Genomic DNA, 12888 nt, shown 5'->3' with positions numbered 1-12888 from the left:
CGGGGCGCCGCGGACGCCGCGTCGCGGCCGCCGTCGGGCTCGGTGGCGAAGGGGAAGAAGAGCTGCTGCGCGGGGGCGCCGTCGTAGGCGCCGCGGGAGAAGGGCGGGCCGCCGTCGGGCAGCAGGCCGAAAGGGGCGGCCGGCAGCCCCCCGTCCGGGCTGAACATGGTGCCCGCGCCCTCAAGGCTCCATGCGGCCGCGGCGCTCAGGCCGGGCGCAGCTCACCCGACGGTGCTTCCATGCTGCGGCGCCGCCGGGGCACTGAAGGCGGCGGGGGCCGGGCCGGGCCGGGCCGGACCGTATGGAAATGGGCCCCGGCCCCATTGGCCCCCGCGTTGCGGCCGCACCGGTGGGTCGGGCATGAACTTGATGCCCCTTTTCCCGGGGTGGGGGAGGGAGGGATGAGGAGGGGGCACSGAGGGTCCGGCCGCCGGGGTGCCCATCTAGAGGGGAAATAAAGTAGAGTGGGTAGGTGATTTATGGTGCCCTGGGATCCTTGCCCTTGGGGGCCATGGAAAGAAGGCTCAGATCCCACCTGAGTGGGGTGATAAACCCTGGAACGTGGCTACAAGTGGCCCCTGGCAGGGGGCACCCACATGACAAGCCCCAACACCCACATATCAAGCAGGAACAAACAGCAAAGTGGCAGGGCCAGGGTTCACTGTCCCCCCATGCACAACTTATGGGGTGATTGGGAAAGGGGAAGGCAACGTCTCCATAGACAATGTGTCCCTCAGCCTCTCCTCACCCTGGAGGCTCCGTGCTGTAGGGTCTCAGGGAGGGCMGGAAAATGGCAGGCAAGGGGAATACTTTGGGGGATGGTGGCAGTGGCAGTGGCCTGAACTAAGCTGGAACATGCCCATAGGATGAGGATCTTGCCTAGGGCTACGGGCAGCCCCTCGGCTGCAGGACTGAGACAAGTCCCAAGGAGGAGTGGGGACCAGGACACTGGTGCCATGTTGCTCTGGGGGTGCTCTCCTGGCACCCACCCACCCTTCTGCCATGCCTGCAGGAAGGAGGGAAGCATGGACCGAGCCTTGAAGGCTTCTGCTCCGCGGGATGCCTGGCTCCGGAGCACTTCTGAGGYTGCTGCCGGGAGGGATGGAGTCCCCATCTCCCTTGTGCTCTCCCACGGTTGCTCTCCTCTTCCTCCCCCTGCAAGAGGAAGGTCCACACCTAGGCGGGCGGTGTCTGCTCTGCAGAGCTGCACCCAGGGCTGCGGGAGGCTGGGGCGCTGGGAGTGCCACCTCTCCGACCCTGCCTATCTCCCCCATCTGCTCCACAATGGAGCAGGCGGGATATTTTCACTATCTCGAGGGCTTTCCTTTCACCCTGCTGATCCACAATGGAGCTATCAGACCTGGGCTCAAGGCATTTCCCCGCTTCTCTCCCACCCCCCACGCCGTTTCGGGGCCTTTCTAGGACACTCCTGGCAGGCGGCCGGTCCTGTGGCCGGGACACCCCCTGGGTGCTGCCACCCCACGGCGGCTGCTCTGCGGAGAAGCCTGGGCACAGCAGAGCACAGGCAGGGCAGGGCCCCCATGACCCCCCTTGCAAGACATGGCGCGGCCCCCCAGCCTCAAGGCAAGGAGCAGGCCCTGCTGCCAGCACCTTTCCCTGTTTATTAACCTGGATTACTGGGAGCTGTTGTTTAGCCTGCTGCAGTCTCACACTCCRGAGATATGCCGGGGAGATAGGCTGGGAGATGCCCCCACCCCTGGGCTTTGTGTTTTGGATAGTGCTCCCGGCCCGGCCTGAAAGGAAGGCGCTTTGTCACCGATTTCTGAAACAATCGCTCTGGGTGGAGGCTGCGGAGCCGGGGGCTGCGGCTGGCTCCGGGCGAGGGCTGCGCTCCTGCAGGCTGAGCACCCTGCGCTGCTGTCACGGACATGTGCAGGGCCCCTTCGCAACGTGGCTGAGCTCCCCTCTTCCTTTGGGCATCCCTGGACATGTGTCTGCCCTTGCATGATGCGTGTGGGTGCCCATGGTTACGGGGAGAGAACACCCATTGCAATGAATTTTACAAAAGGGTGGTTGGCGGGGACAGGGCGGGGGGAGGAAGAGGGGACAAGAGGGTGAGTTGGATTTGAAGCCCTTCTTCACTCCTGATGCTCTTACTGGATGTTTGCTGGGCTGCCTGTGCATCTGGCACCCCTGAGTGCACCCGCTGATCTCACAGCGGGGACAGCCCTTTGGAATATGCTCTCAGAAGACCTGGAGGCTGCAGAAAAGCAGCTGTGCAGGGTGGGCAAGCCCAGAGGCGCCCGGCGGTGCCTGCGGCCTGGCGCAGCGGTGCCCGGGGTGCACGCCAGGCTGGAGCGCAGCGCCTGGCCGGAGCGATGGCCGGAGCCCGCGGGCAGAGGAAGTGTCGCCGCGGGACTCCAATGGGCAGCGATCAAGCCCTGCTCCTGCCGGGCTCCAGCTGGGGCTGCGACGGTTTTAGAAGCCCCTTCAGCCGGGCAGCAACTCCCCCTTGGCCTTTGATTTATTGTTCCTGGCCAGGCCCCCCTCCTCCTTCGGCGACCTGCTCTTTCTCTCCATCCCCCCAGGAAGCGGGCCGAGCCATCGCGCCCTCAAACGCATTCCAGCTCCCTTTCATATACAGGCGGAGGCGAAGGGGAGACGTTGACTTTGAACTGCCTCTTTGTAGGAGCCCGGCCCATTGTGGGCCCTGATGGGTTTCGCTGGGGGATGTGGAGCGAGTCAGTGGGGTGTCTTGCCACCCCCCCACCCCGCACCTTGTCCCCGTCATTCCCCCCATCCATTTCAATGGGTCTCAGTTTTGTGCAGGGCGCTCGCTCGGCGGCTCCCAGCCATCCCGCTGCCTCCTCTCCAGGGAGATGCTCCCGGTGTTTGCCTGATGTGGAGGTGGAAGGATGCTGCTCTGCAGCRTTTCCATGCGGGCCGGCCGTCCCCAAGCTCCCGTCCCCAGCCTGTATGGCTTCAGCACCCTKGGGCAGGCTGGGCTCTCCTAAGAGGGACGGCAGCGGGATCCTGCCAGGAAAAGGGGAGCAGAGAGTGGTGACGCGTCCTGCCCACCTTGCGGGGTGGCGGCAGGATGGGGGCACCCACGTGGATTTGTCTCTCTCCCACTTGCTGGGTTGTACCAGTCTAGCTTGGCTGCTGGGTGGTCAGAGATGTTTTTCTCACTGCCAACCCCCTCTCCTGTAGCAGCTGGGACAGGAGCTGTCAGAGGGCTCTGCTGGAGGCCCTTGAGGTTAAGGCCTAATATCTCAGATCTAATACACTGCAGCCCCATGCATGGTGGGCTGGGGGCTGAGGTGGTCAGCAGCAATGGGAAGGACTCAGCTGGCWTCATGCCTGAACAGCTTCACTTCTGGTCCACCTGACAAGGCTCAGGCTGGCAGTTTCAGCATCCAAATTCTCATCCGTGGGAGAAAACCCTAAGTTTGGAGCTAAACCCATCTAGTCAACCTGGCTGCAGCCGCACGGGCCTGGGCGACCATGGGAGGCAGGGACCGAGAGCCTCCGTTGCAGCCCTGGCCATGGAGCACAACCTGGCAAGTCCTGCTTCAGCAGCCTTGTGCACAGACCTGAGGTGTGACACTCAGGAGCAGAGCTGGGCCCCGCTCGACTGCACTCCCCACGTTAGGTGAGAGCAGCCTCCCTTACCCCTGCACCCCACATCTTGCCCCCCAGCTCCTTGCAGAGCACTTGGCTGCTCCTGGCATCGCAGCTGGGGACCTCCCTCTGCTTGGCTCCCCTGGCTCCGTGTAGCTGTTTTGTTCAGCAAGGATTAAGCAGGGGGCTTAGCCGGGAGGATGCTGCGAGGCTGCTTGTAGCGCATGAGCCCAGGCTGAGATGAAAGCCCAGCCTGGCGGATGGTCTGGTCCAGATGTGCATCCCCAGCAGCATCTTCACCGCAGTGCAGGCTCGGTAGCAGCCATGCAGCCACGGACCGACTCACAATTCTCTTTCCCAACTCCCCCCTTCCTTCATGGCAGGGAAATGCCAGCATCTTTTCCAGCCCAGCACCCCCAAAGGGGCTATAGTTCATCTTCCTGCGCTGCTTCTAGCAGCTTCCACCCCCACTGGGCTTGCAGGATCAAACCTGGGTGCTTGGGCTGAGCCTCAACCCATGGCCCTGGGAGCGCGGGGCAGTGCCAGCTTTGGCACCCGGCACCCCCAAACATGGGTGGGGACCTTGAACGTCCCAACCCTGGGCCAGCAGTGTGACCTGGTCACCCGAGTGACCAGCAGTGACTGCGACGCGCAGCGCAGGGCTGCACTACTACAGCCGACGTCCCGGCGCTGCCGAAACGAAACCCACCCTGAGGAGCCGAGATGGTATCAGCACTGCGGGGCTAAGCGTGATCAAAGAGCTGGGCCGGGAGGGGACCCAGGACATTCAGCCCTGCTGAAACAATGCGGGGCTGCAGGAGCACCCGGGCCCAGATTGCTCTTATCTGAGCCCCGAGCGAGGTGCGAAGCACCCAGCCCTGGAGGCGTGAGATTAGGTGGGCAGGAGGTGGGCACTGCTTCGGGGCCACGGTGCAAACCCTGGGGACAACCAGAGCAGCCTGCCCTCACCTGCCTTTATACCTTAGATGTTTGGGGAAATGCCCAAGCATGGGGCTGAGGAGCAAAAAAAATCCACTGTTTCTGAGAATAAGAGAGCTCTGGGCACTCCGCAGAGGCCCAGGCAGCTGGTGGAGGAGCCCCCCCAAAGCTGGAGCATCCCCACGCGGGCGCTGCGTCCGACGCAGCAGAGCGAGCCCGGCCCCACACCACACACTCTCAATGGGTCTCAAACATGGATTGTTTAATAAAATCTCCTTTGGAAAATAAACTACAGTCCATACGATGAYGACAACGGGCTCGGGGAGCGGAGCAGCACCCCGCCTTGAACATAGCATGGCCAAGAGCAAGCGCCGCTGCCCGCATCCCCCGCGCGTGCAACGAGCCTCCCGCGTGCGGGCTCCAAGCAAGGGCATGGTGGCAGGGCTGGCAAGGGGGGCACAGCACCCCCCCTTGCCCTGCACCTGCTGTCTGTGGGGCCACGGCAGCTCCAAGGCCGGGCACCGTCCCACGACGGACCCGAGTGACCGTCCCCTGCTGCAGAGCAGCCTGCACGGGGACGCCGGGCAGGGGACCAGCTCCTTGGGGCAGCAGGTGGCTGTGGGGACAGGCAGGGCACGGGGTGACACTGGCGTGCAGGGGACCCGGTGYTGCTGCACCGACACTGATGGGTGCTCACTGCACCCATTGCTCAGCAAGCTCTGCTGTCACCCGATGGCTGGTTGGGCTACGGCTTCCTTCAGCCCTGGGAGCCCCGAGGATGCTCCTTCCTCTCCTCTGCTGCTGGCAGGTTTCAACCCCAAATTTAGCCCTTTCTCACCCTTGCCCATGAACCCAGCAATGATGAGCCCCAGCAGTCCTGCATGGGGCAGCACGTTTCCTTCCTCGCCCTTGGCATCCTGCAGCGCCTCAACACCCAGCCCTGTTGCGGACTGAGTGCCAGAGGAGACAGAGCAGCCCAAGCACCCAAGCAGAACTTGAGGAAATGCTCTGCCCAGCTGGGGGCTTGTGCCCCAAACAGGTAAGGGGGCTGCCACAGGCACCCTGCACCATGGGCATCTCCGGGCACCTGCTGAGGCCAGGGGCCACTTGGGCTTCTCAAGTAGGGCCTGGGTCGCAGGGGCTCTCAGGACTGGAGGGGACAAAGCCGAACGCCGGTGCCAGCCGGAGCCTTTACAAATGTTTGCCCAATGCTGGGAAAGCTTCCGTCCCGCCCGGAGGGGCTCGTGGCGCTTACACCAGAAGCACCGCGGCCCTGTCCCAAAGAAGCCCTCCCTCTCCAGCCCTTTCCTGCCTGCTGCTGCATTAGCCCGTCTGCAGCTGCAAAACGCTGCTCTCGAGCCCTCCTGGCCGCGAGGGACCAGCTCTGCAGCCCCCCCTTCCCTGCCACTGCACCCACGGCCGCCCCGTGCACAGAGCATCCGCAGCAGCCCTGGGGGCAAGGCAGAGAGGCGCTTCCCAAAGAGAACAAGGAGGCTGGAAACGGGGGCGGCCCCCCCTTCCCATAGCTGTTAGGGGGTGTTTATTGGGCAGGCGGCGAGCAGTCTGGCAGAGGCAGGGGGTGCCAGGCTGCGGCGGCCCCCCGGCCTCGGCGCGGGTGCCCTGCGGCGGCGCTGCCTGCGCTGGCTTCGGGCGTTCTGTGTACAGTCCGTAGCGAGCTCGGGCGCGAGGAGCGAGGACGGGCGTTACTGCTGTGACTTGGGGTTCGGGGGGTGTAAGGTGGAGTCGTCGAACAGCGGGTTTCTCACTTCCATCTCTCCGGTCTGCAGCGGCAGTGGAAGCAGGGATGGGGGGGAAAGCAAGTCAGAAAGCAGCCGGGTTCGTGAGCATCCCCTGCCAGAGCCTCCCCGGGCCAGCCACGTCAGGGGCCGGGACCAAAAGCCAACGCRCAGGGTCCCCAGGCCCTGCAGCCGCTCACGCGTCAGCCAGGCAGAGGAGAAACCAGGAGCGAGCCGGAGGCAGCCCTGGGTGGGAGCCCAGGCTGGAGCGGCACCCAAGCCCAGTACCCGCTGCTGGACAAGGGCCCAGCTCCGCGCGGGTGGGTGGAGGAGCAGCCAGGATGCTGCAGGGAGCAATGGGCAGTGCCCCACACATGCCCAGCACTGGTTTCACCTGCCAGCACCCACCAGTCTCACTGATCGGCATGGGTTGGTTCCCCAGACTGCTGGTGTGCCATCAACAGCCCTTTAATGGGCCTCTAAAGACATAATGACGACTCTTAATCTGGGCCCTGATGGCTGGGCACCACAGCCATTACCATGTGAAAGGCTCCCCTTGGGTCCCTTTGTGCTCTTTACACCCCAGCCTGGAAGGGCTGTTAGGAGCTGCCCTTCCCCAGGGTCCCCATGGAGCCAAGGGCCAGAAAAGTCCCCTCTGGGTCTTCTGAGTGGGGTGTCTGGTCACGATTCCCCTGGTCCACCCAGTGGACAGGGAGGTCCTGGCTGCCCGTGCTGGTGGCCTGGGAGGTGGCCTGGCAAAGAGGAGCCCCAGCGTGGCCATGTCCCTGCATCTCAGGGGAAGCTGGCATGGGTTTGCCAACAGATGCTCCCAAGATAAACCCGAGGAACATCTCCATGTCCTGAAACCACATTTCTGTCCACCACACGTGTGGAGCGAAGCCAGGCTGCACATCTGCAGCACCAACTCAAGTGCCCATAACAGCAGTCTCTGCTTCCACCACCTGGGCTCAGACGAGGGGCCGGCAGAAGCCCCATCTCACGTGGCTTTGAGCTGCCCTGGCAGCACGTACGGTTTGAGTCAAGCAGAAKAGCGGGTGCTCTGCCAGGAGCAGGGCTGCACCGCCACAGGGTGTGACAAAGGCCTCCTCTTGGGGACCCATGCACCCCAGAGCCCCTCGTTGTGCTCGCCCTGCCCCAACGCGGCTCGGCTGCACAGCGGGTGCTGCCAGGCAGCAGCAGAGCTGGTGAGTGCCCCGCTTGGAGCCCGGGCCTTACCGGAGCCAGCCCTGGGCACTCGTACACAGTGAAGTCKCCATCCTCATTCTCCTCGTCGGACGACGCAGAGTCTGGCACCTTGGGCTCCTCTTTATGCCTGTGAAAAAGGCAGAGAGGGTGGGTGAAGCCGGAGGGACGATTGCCTGGTTAATGGTAGGGACATCGCGCTCCTGGGCACTGCCGCTGGGGCAAAAACCCAGTGCCTGGGGCTCCCACCAACACCACTCTGCCTGGGGACTGCTTCTGCTTCCTCTTTGCAGGGCAAGCTCACTCACTTCTCCATGGAGAGCATCTGCTGCTTTTGGTGCTGGTAGTGGTACATCTGGGCACTCTGAGCCAGCGTYTTGTCCCCAGGCTGCAAAGAGAGCAGTGGCAGAAGTGAATGCRGGGCTCTGGCGACCTGCTAGCTCTCCACAGGCCACCGATCTGCCCAGTGGTCCAAAGCGGAGCCCAAGCTGGCAGCAGCTCCCATCTCCGCTTTGGGAGCCTCGCACAAGGGAGGCAGGGCTGGCACAGTGCCAAATGCCCTGCCAAGAGGCACCCGGGCACCTTACCGAGATGTTGTCGTAGGGCAAAGGGCTGGGCACTCTCTGTGCCGAGTAGTCTGCCTTCTGTGCCAGCCTGACCTCCTTTTGCAGCCTGCCGAGGAGAGGAGACAGTGTCAGGCAGGAGCGACTGGGCCCAGTGACCCCTGCGGTCAGCCCCTCACCCCGGGCTCGCTGCCCGCAAGGGGCACCCCCGGAGCAGCGCCCCAGGGTGCCGAGCACCGTGACGAGGTGCATGACGGCCGAGCACGGCCAGACAGGGCTGCGCAGGTGAGCACTGGCCCTGTGTGGGACCATTGCTGCTGCTGTCATGGGATGACACCTTGCAATGGCTCAGAAAGGGGCTGAGTGGTAAGGCTGGAACTGGACTTAAAAACACCAGAGGTGCCCTGAAACTTAATGCACATCAGTTGGCCAAGCAGTGATTTGGTGCAGCAGGGTCCAAGGCGGCCTGGAGCAGCAATGCTGTTGGCAAGCAGAGCCAGCACCCTGCCAGGTCGGGTGCCTACACCTCTGGGCCTGTCAAAACCCTGCAGGGCAGCAGGTAGCTTTGGCATCACAAGCACACTGGAGCCTCATGAGGCTCCTACTGGATCCCCTCTGGCCTGGTCTGCAATGCCGGTGGGGGACACAAGGCAAAGCCTGATGCCAAGTCACTCCCCTGGCCCCCGGCCTGGCACAAGGACATCCCATGTACCCATGTACATCCCATGTACCATGTACCGTCCTCCGCCGCTGGTGGTCACGGGCACGGGTGTGCTTGTGGTGGGACACGTGAGGACAGCTGCTCTCCTCCAAAGCCTCCCTGGGGCAGCGTGGGGACCCGCACGCGCAGGCGCTATGAGGACACAGGAGCTCGCTGAGAGCAGCAGGCTCTGGCTTACCTGCACCAGCAGACAGCAGCCACGATGAGGGCGGAGATGCCGGCCACGGTGCACACCACGATGAGCCCTGCACAGGAGGACGTGGCAGAGAGCAGCATGGGTGAACCCGGCGCCCAGCCCTGCGCCCCGGGGCCAGCCTGCACACCACGGGCAGGGACACCGCGGTGCCCCCAGCGGTGCCCCCAGCGGTGACACCGCGGTGCCCCCAGCCAGCCCCAGAACCCCGTCCCTTGGGTCTTACCGAGCACCACGGCATCGTTTGAAGGGATGGGCGAGGCCTCCACGGGGTATTTCTGCACCGCCTCAGTGGTCGAGGTGGGGAGGATGGTGGCTGCCTTGGTGCCAGCAGGATCCCTCTGCAATAACTCCCCTCTCAACCTGCCGGCTACGCGATGCTTCCCCGCCGGGGCTGGGGCGGCTGCGGGAGGAAGCGAGGCCATGAGCAAAGCAGGTGACAGCCAGCCCAGGACTGCGGCAGAAGAACAAGAGTAAGGAGAAAGGAGGTGCCCCAYGGAGAGGGGACTCGTGGGATCCTGCCCGCTGTACATCATCCAGGCTCAGCAATTGGGGAGGGCAGGACAGAGCCGGCAGGGTCTGCGGCKGGGGCACTTACCTCGGGGTTTGCCGTCACGCGGCGGCGGCGGGCGAGCAGCATCTTGTCTGGCCAGCACGTCCGCCAGGAAATCGATTTCCTCCTCCAGGCCGGGAACCAAAGTCCTCCCTAAGGCGAGAGGGGCAGTGCGTGACCACACGGCAGCCAGGGCCACCGGCTGCTGCTGTCCCCAGCAGCTGGCACGAAGGCCTCCAACCACAGGGCCAGTTTGTGCCCCGCACCGAGCAGGATGCGGCCCCTTGGGCATGGTGCTCCTCTGCTCCAGCGCTGGCCAGGGCAGGAAGGGAGCAGAGGGCCTGGATACTGTCTGGATTCACCTGTTTGCCAGTCAGTCTGCAGGGCAGGAGCCATCGCTGCTGCCTGCACCGGAGCCCCAGACCAAGGCCCAGTGGTAGAGTCCAGGGAAGGGGCCCAGGAGTCCTAGCACTGCTGCTTGCATCTGCAGGGGTCCACATAGCCCCGTGGCACATGGGACCTGCCCCAAGTGCTCTGCAGAGCTGGCAGGGGAGGAGGAAGAGGAGGAAGAGAGGTGTCAGGGCACTGCCAGCCCTCACCTGCCTGGAGGCTCCTGTCTCGCCCCATGCCATGGGGCCCAGAAGCATCCGGCCAGCAGAGGTTGGGCAACAAAGCTGACTAGAGACAAGGACGTGTGGCCACCAGGACATGGAGGAAGAGGAAGGCTGGGGCCAACACACTCTTCTCTCCCTGTGATCTCTGGGTCCAAAGCGGGCCTCCCTGGAGGGCGATTGGGGGAGCGGGGCCRGCACGGGAGAGGTGCTCTCCAGGGAGATGCCTTCATGTCCCCCAAACATCCACCCAAGAGGGGGATCCAAAGCTGTGAGTCTGGACAAGCTCCTCTCAACAGCCACCAGCCTGGCAGACCTCTCATCCCACCTGGGTGCACTCAGCTCCCAGACCGCCTCAGGTCCCACTGACTTTTTGCGAGGGGTCTGGCRACATTTTTAACTGCTTCTATTGGGTGCCCTCACTGCAGAGCCCTCAGGGCYACACTGGGCATCACAGGGAAGGGATGAAGCAGGAGTGAGCCCGGCACCCACCTCGGAGAGCCCCTCGTGGGACAGGACCACGCWCAACCGGCCGGGCCAGCACCCACCGTGGGAAGGGAGCTGCTGGAAAGCACCCGGTGCCTCCGAGCTGCCCACAGGGCATTTCCACCTGAGGCAGGAGAGGAACCGGCTCCTCTCCGGGCTGCCCCTGCCAAGATGCTCCAGGGACGCGTTATCAGGGGCCCGCTCTTGAAGCCTGGGGCTTTTAACAGGATTAAGCCCAACTTCAAAGCGGGAAGATGGTGCAGGCTCCCTCTGCCTCTCAATTGCTGCTCTGAGCCAGTGGGAAGCCCTGGAGGGAAAACGGAGCTACACAAAGGCRAGGAGGTGCCGGCCGCTCACTTCCAGGCGCATCCCAGGTTTTAACAATCACAGCTGCTCTGGAATTTGTCACCACTTTGAACGTGTTGGAAACAAATACCAATTCCCTCCCCGGGCCCTGGCACAGAAATCCCCCTCAGCCACCACCTCTCCGTGTGAGGGAAAAGCAGTTTAAAACAGATGTAAAAGGTTGGAAAACTGAAAGGGGTGTAAGAGAAAGCCGCAGCCGGGGAGGGGCTGGCTTGCACTAGCAGAGCCCACTTGCTTTTGAGCACTGCTGAGGAGCAGTGAGGTGTTGAGGAGTGCTGAGGAGTTTCACCTGCTCCTATCAGAAGGTGCTCTTCTGGCACCTTCCCAGGCTGCAGCCCAGCTCCCTGCCAAGCCCACGTGCCCTGTGTGGGTCCCCTGCCCTGGTGCACCCTGCACGGTCCCGCTGGGGCTCCCCAAGGGCCGCCGGGGCCCGGGGATGCTGCRAACACTGGTGCTTGCTCGGCTTGCTCCGCACATGGGGTCACTGCAGGCTGCAGGTTGCTAGGCCATCCTACGGGATGGCGCTGGGTCTACGGAGGTTTTTCCTGCAGGTCTACTGGGGATTCGTGTTCTGTCGATATATTGCTACGTTTTTTTAGCAGGGAGTGCGCCACTTCTCCCAGTTCTGCTGTGGTGCGTTTTGACTTGAGTGGCTGCTACTGCAACAGCTGGGGCTTCAAGAGAATTAATGTGATCTGCTTAAGGGCTTGGCGGGGGAATAAAAGCTGGAAAATCACAGGGTAACAGCTGCCCAGGGCCCATCCTGCTGCAGGGCCTGGCACGAGACCCTGTCAGAGCCGCTGYGGGCAAGGCCGTGCTGAGCCCCTGGGGCCACTCCGCTCAGCCCCGCAGCTGAACCCTGTGCTTAACGCGATGCTCCACAGTGAAAGACTGTTTGAATCCAGCGCGTTTCTTCCCAGCTGGCCAGTGGAGCCCCGACAAAGTGCTCGCAAAGCGCAGATCCAGCAGGGCTGGAGGCTCCCGGGAAACCTCGGTGCCTGCAGCCAGGGAGCTGCCAGCCTGGCACTCACGGGCACCGCGCCGGGTTTCCCTGGCACACACGGGGCACGGCTGCCCTCTCATGGCAGCCTCTGCAGCAGCCCTGCCAGTCCGTGCCGGGCTTGGGGAAGCAGTAAGGGACGTGCGGGCAGGCAGTACCGAACACTGAAGCCTCTGTAGGAAGGTGCAAAATGACTAAGAATCAGTTTATTACCTCGACTGCAGCCTCCCAGCTCTGCCAGCAGCATGTGGGCAGGAGTAAAGGCCTCGCTGCTTGCTGCCATGCCTGCCCGCCCAGGAAGGGCTACCCCAGCCCCGCGGCTCCAGCAGCCGCCAGCCCGGGAGCGCCGGGGGAGCTCCCTGCATGGCGCAGGGTGGGCGCAGACACAGGGTGCCGGGAGCAGTAGCCGGGGTGCTGRGTGCTGGATGAACCCTGCTGTACCAGCCCCTCTGCACAGAGCATCGGGGCTCGTGCAAACCCCATGCTGAGCGGTGTGGGGAGGGGAGCAGACCCTGGCTACGGCCCCAATGCCATCTCAGCGCTCCCAAAAAGCTAACGCAGCCTGTGGGGGCCGTCACCACCCCGTGTGCCTTACCTGGGGGCTGGCACCATCGGTGCAGAGCGGGTGACGTGGCGAGGCCGAGGCCCGCGGCCACCAGGGCGCACAGGCACCGGGGCAGGAGGAGCCGGCTCGCCTGCATCGCCTCCCCGCCGCTGCCACCCCCAGAACTAGGCAGCCCGCCAAGGGCCGCTGCCCGGAGCCGCCGCCGCTCTCCGGGCCTGCCCGAGCCGGGGCCAYGGGCCGGGCGCAGCGGCAGCCCCGTCCTGCCCACGTCCTGCCCGCAGMGCAGCCAACGGCGGCAGCGGCAGCACGGCGAGCGTGGCGGCACCCGCGGCTCGAGGAGGCCGCGGCCTTCACAGGCCTCGGGCTGCGG

The 12888-nt window shown here is 64.1% G+C and overlaps 2 protein-coding genes across 2 annotated transcripts in view; both read right to left on the bottom strand.

Annotated features, from left to right (window-relative positions):
* Nucleotides 1–167, bottom strand: part of LOC112956113 (POU domain, class 5, transcription factor 3) — a 4153-nt gene extending 3986 nt beyond the window's left edge. Inside the window, exon 1 of the mRNA XM_026049620.1 lies at nt 9–167. Coding sequence (XP_025905405.1) covers nt 9–167 — 159 coding nt within the window. The remainder of the gene's footprint in view (nt 1–8) is intronic.
* Nucleotides 168–5446: 5279 nt separating this feature from the next.
* NPDC1 (neural proliferation, differentiation and control 1) overlaps nt 5447–12888 on the bottom strand; it is a 34846-nt gene continuing 27404 nt past the window's right edge. Inside the window, exons 6-12 of the mRNA XM_026049617.1 lie at nt 9536–9643; nt 9164–9340; nt 8923–8989; nt 8048–8132; nt 7769–7848; nt 7494–7590; nt 5447–6302 (exon numbers count right to left, since the gene is read on the bottom strand). Coding sequence (XP_025905402.1) covers nt 6225–6302; nt 7494–7590; nt 7769–7848; nt 8048–8132; nt 8923–8989; nt 9164–9340; nt 9536–9643 — 692 coding nt within the window. The 3' untranslated portion in view covers nt 5447–6224. The remainder of the gene's footprint in view (nt 6303–7493; nt 7591–7768; nt 7849–8047; nt 8133–8922; nt 8990–9163; nt 9341–9535; nt 9644–12888) is intronic.

Source organism: Nothoprocta perdicaria, unplaced genomic scaffold, assembly GCF_003342845.1.
Source record: "Nothoprocta perdicaria isolate Ctin4 unplaced genomic scaffold, notPer1 scaffold_6, whole genome shotgun sequence".
Lineage (NCBI taxonomy): Eukaryota > Metazoa > Chordata > Aves > Tinamiformes > Tinamidae > Nothoprocta > Nothoprocta perdicaria.
The sequence above is the reverse complement of the archived record's forward strand: the minus strand, read 5'-3'. Positions and strand labels throughout refer to the sequence as shown.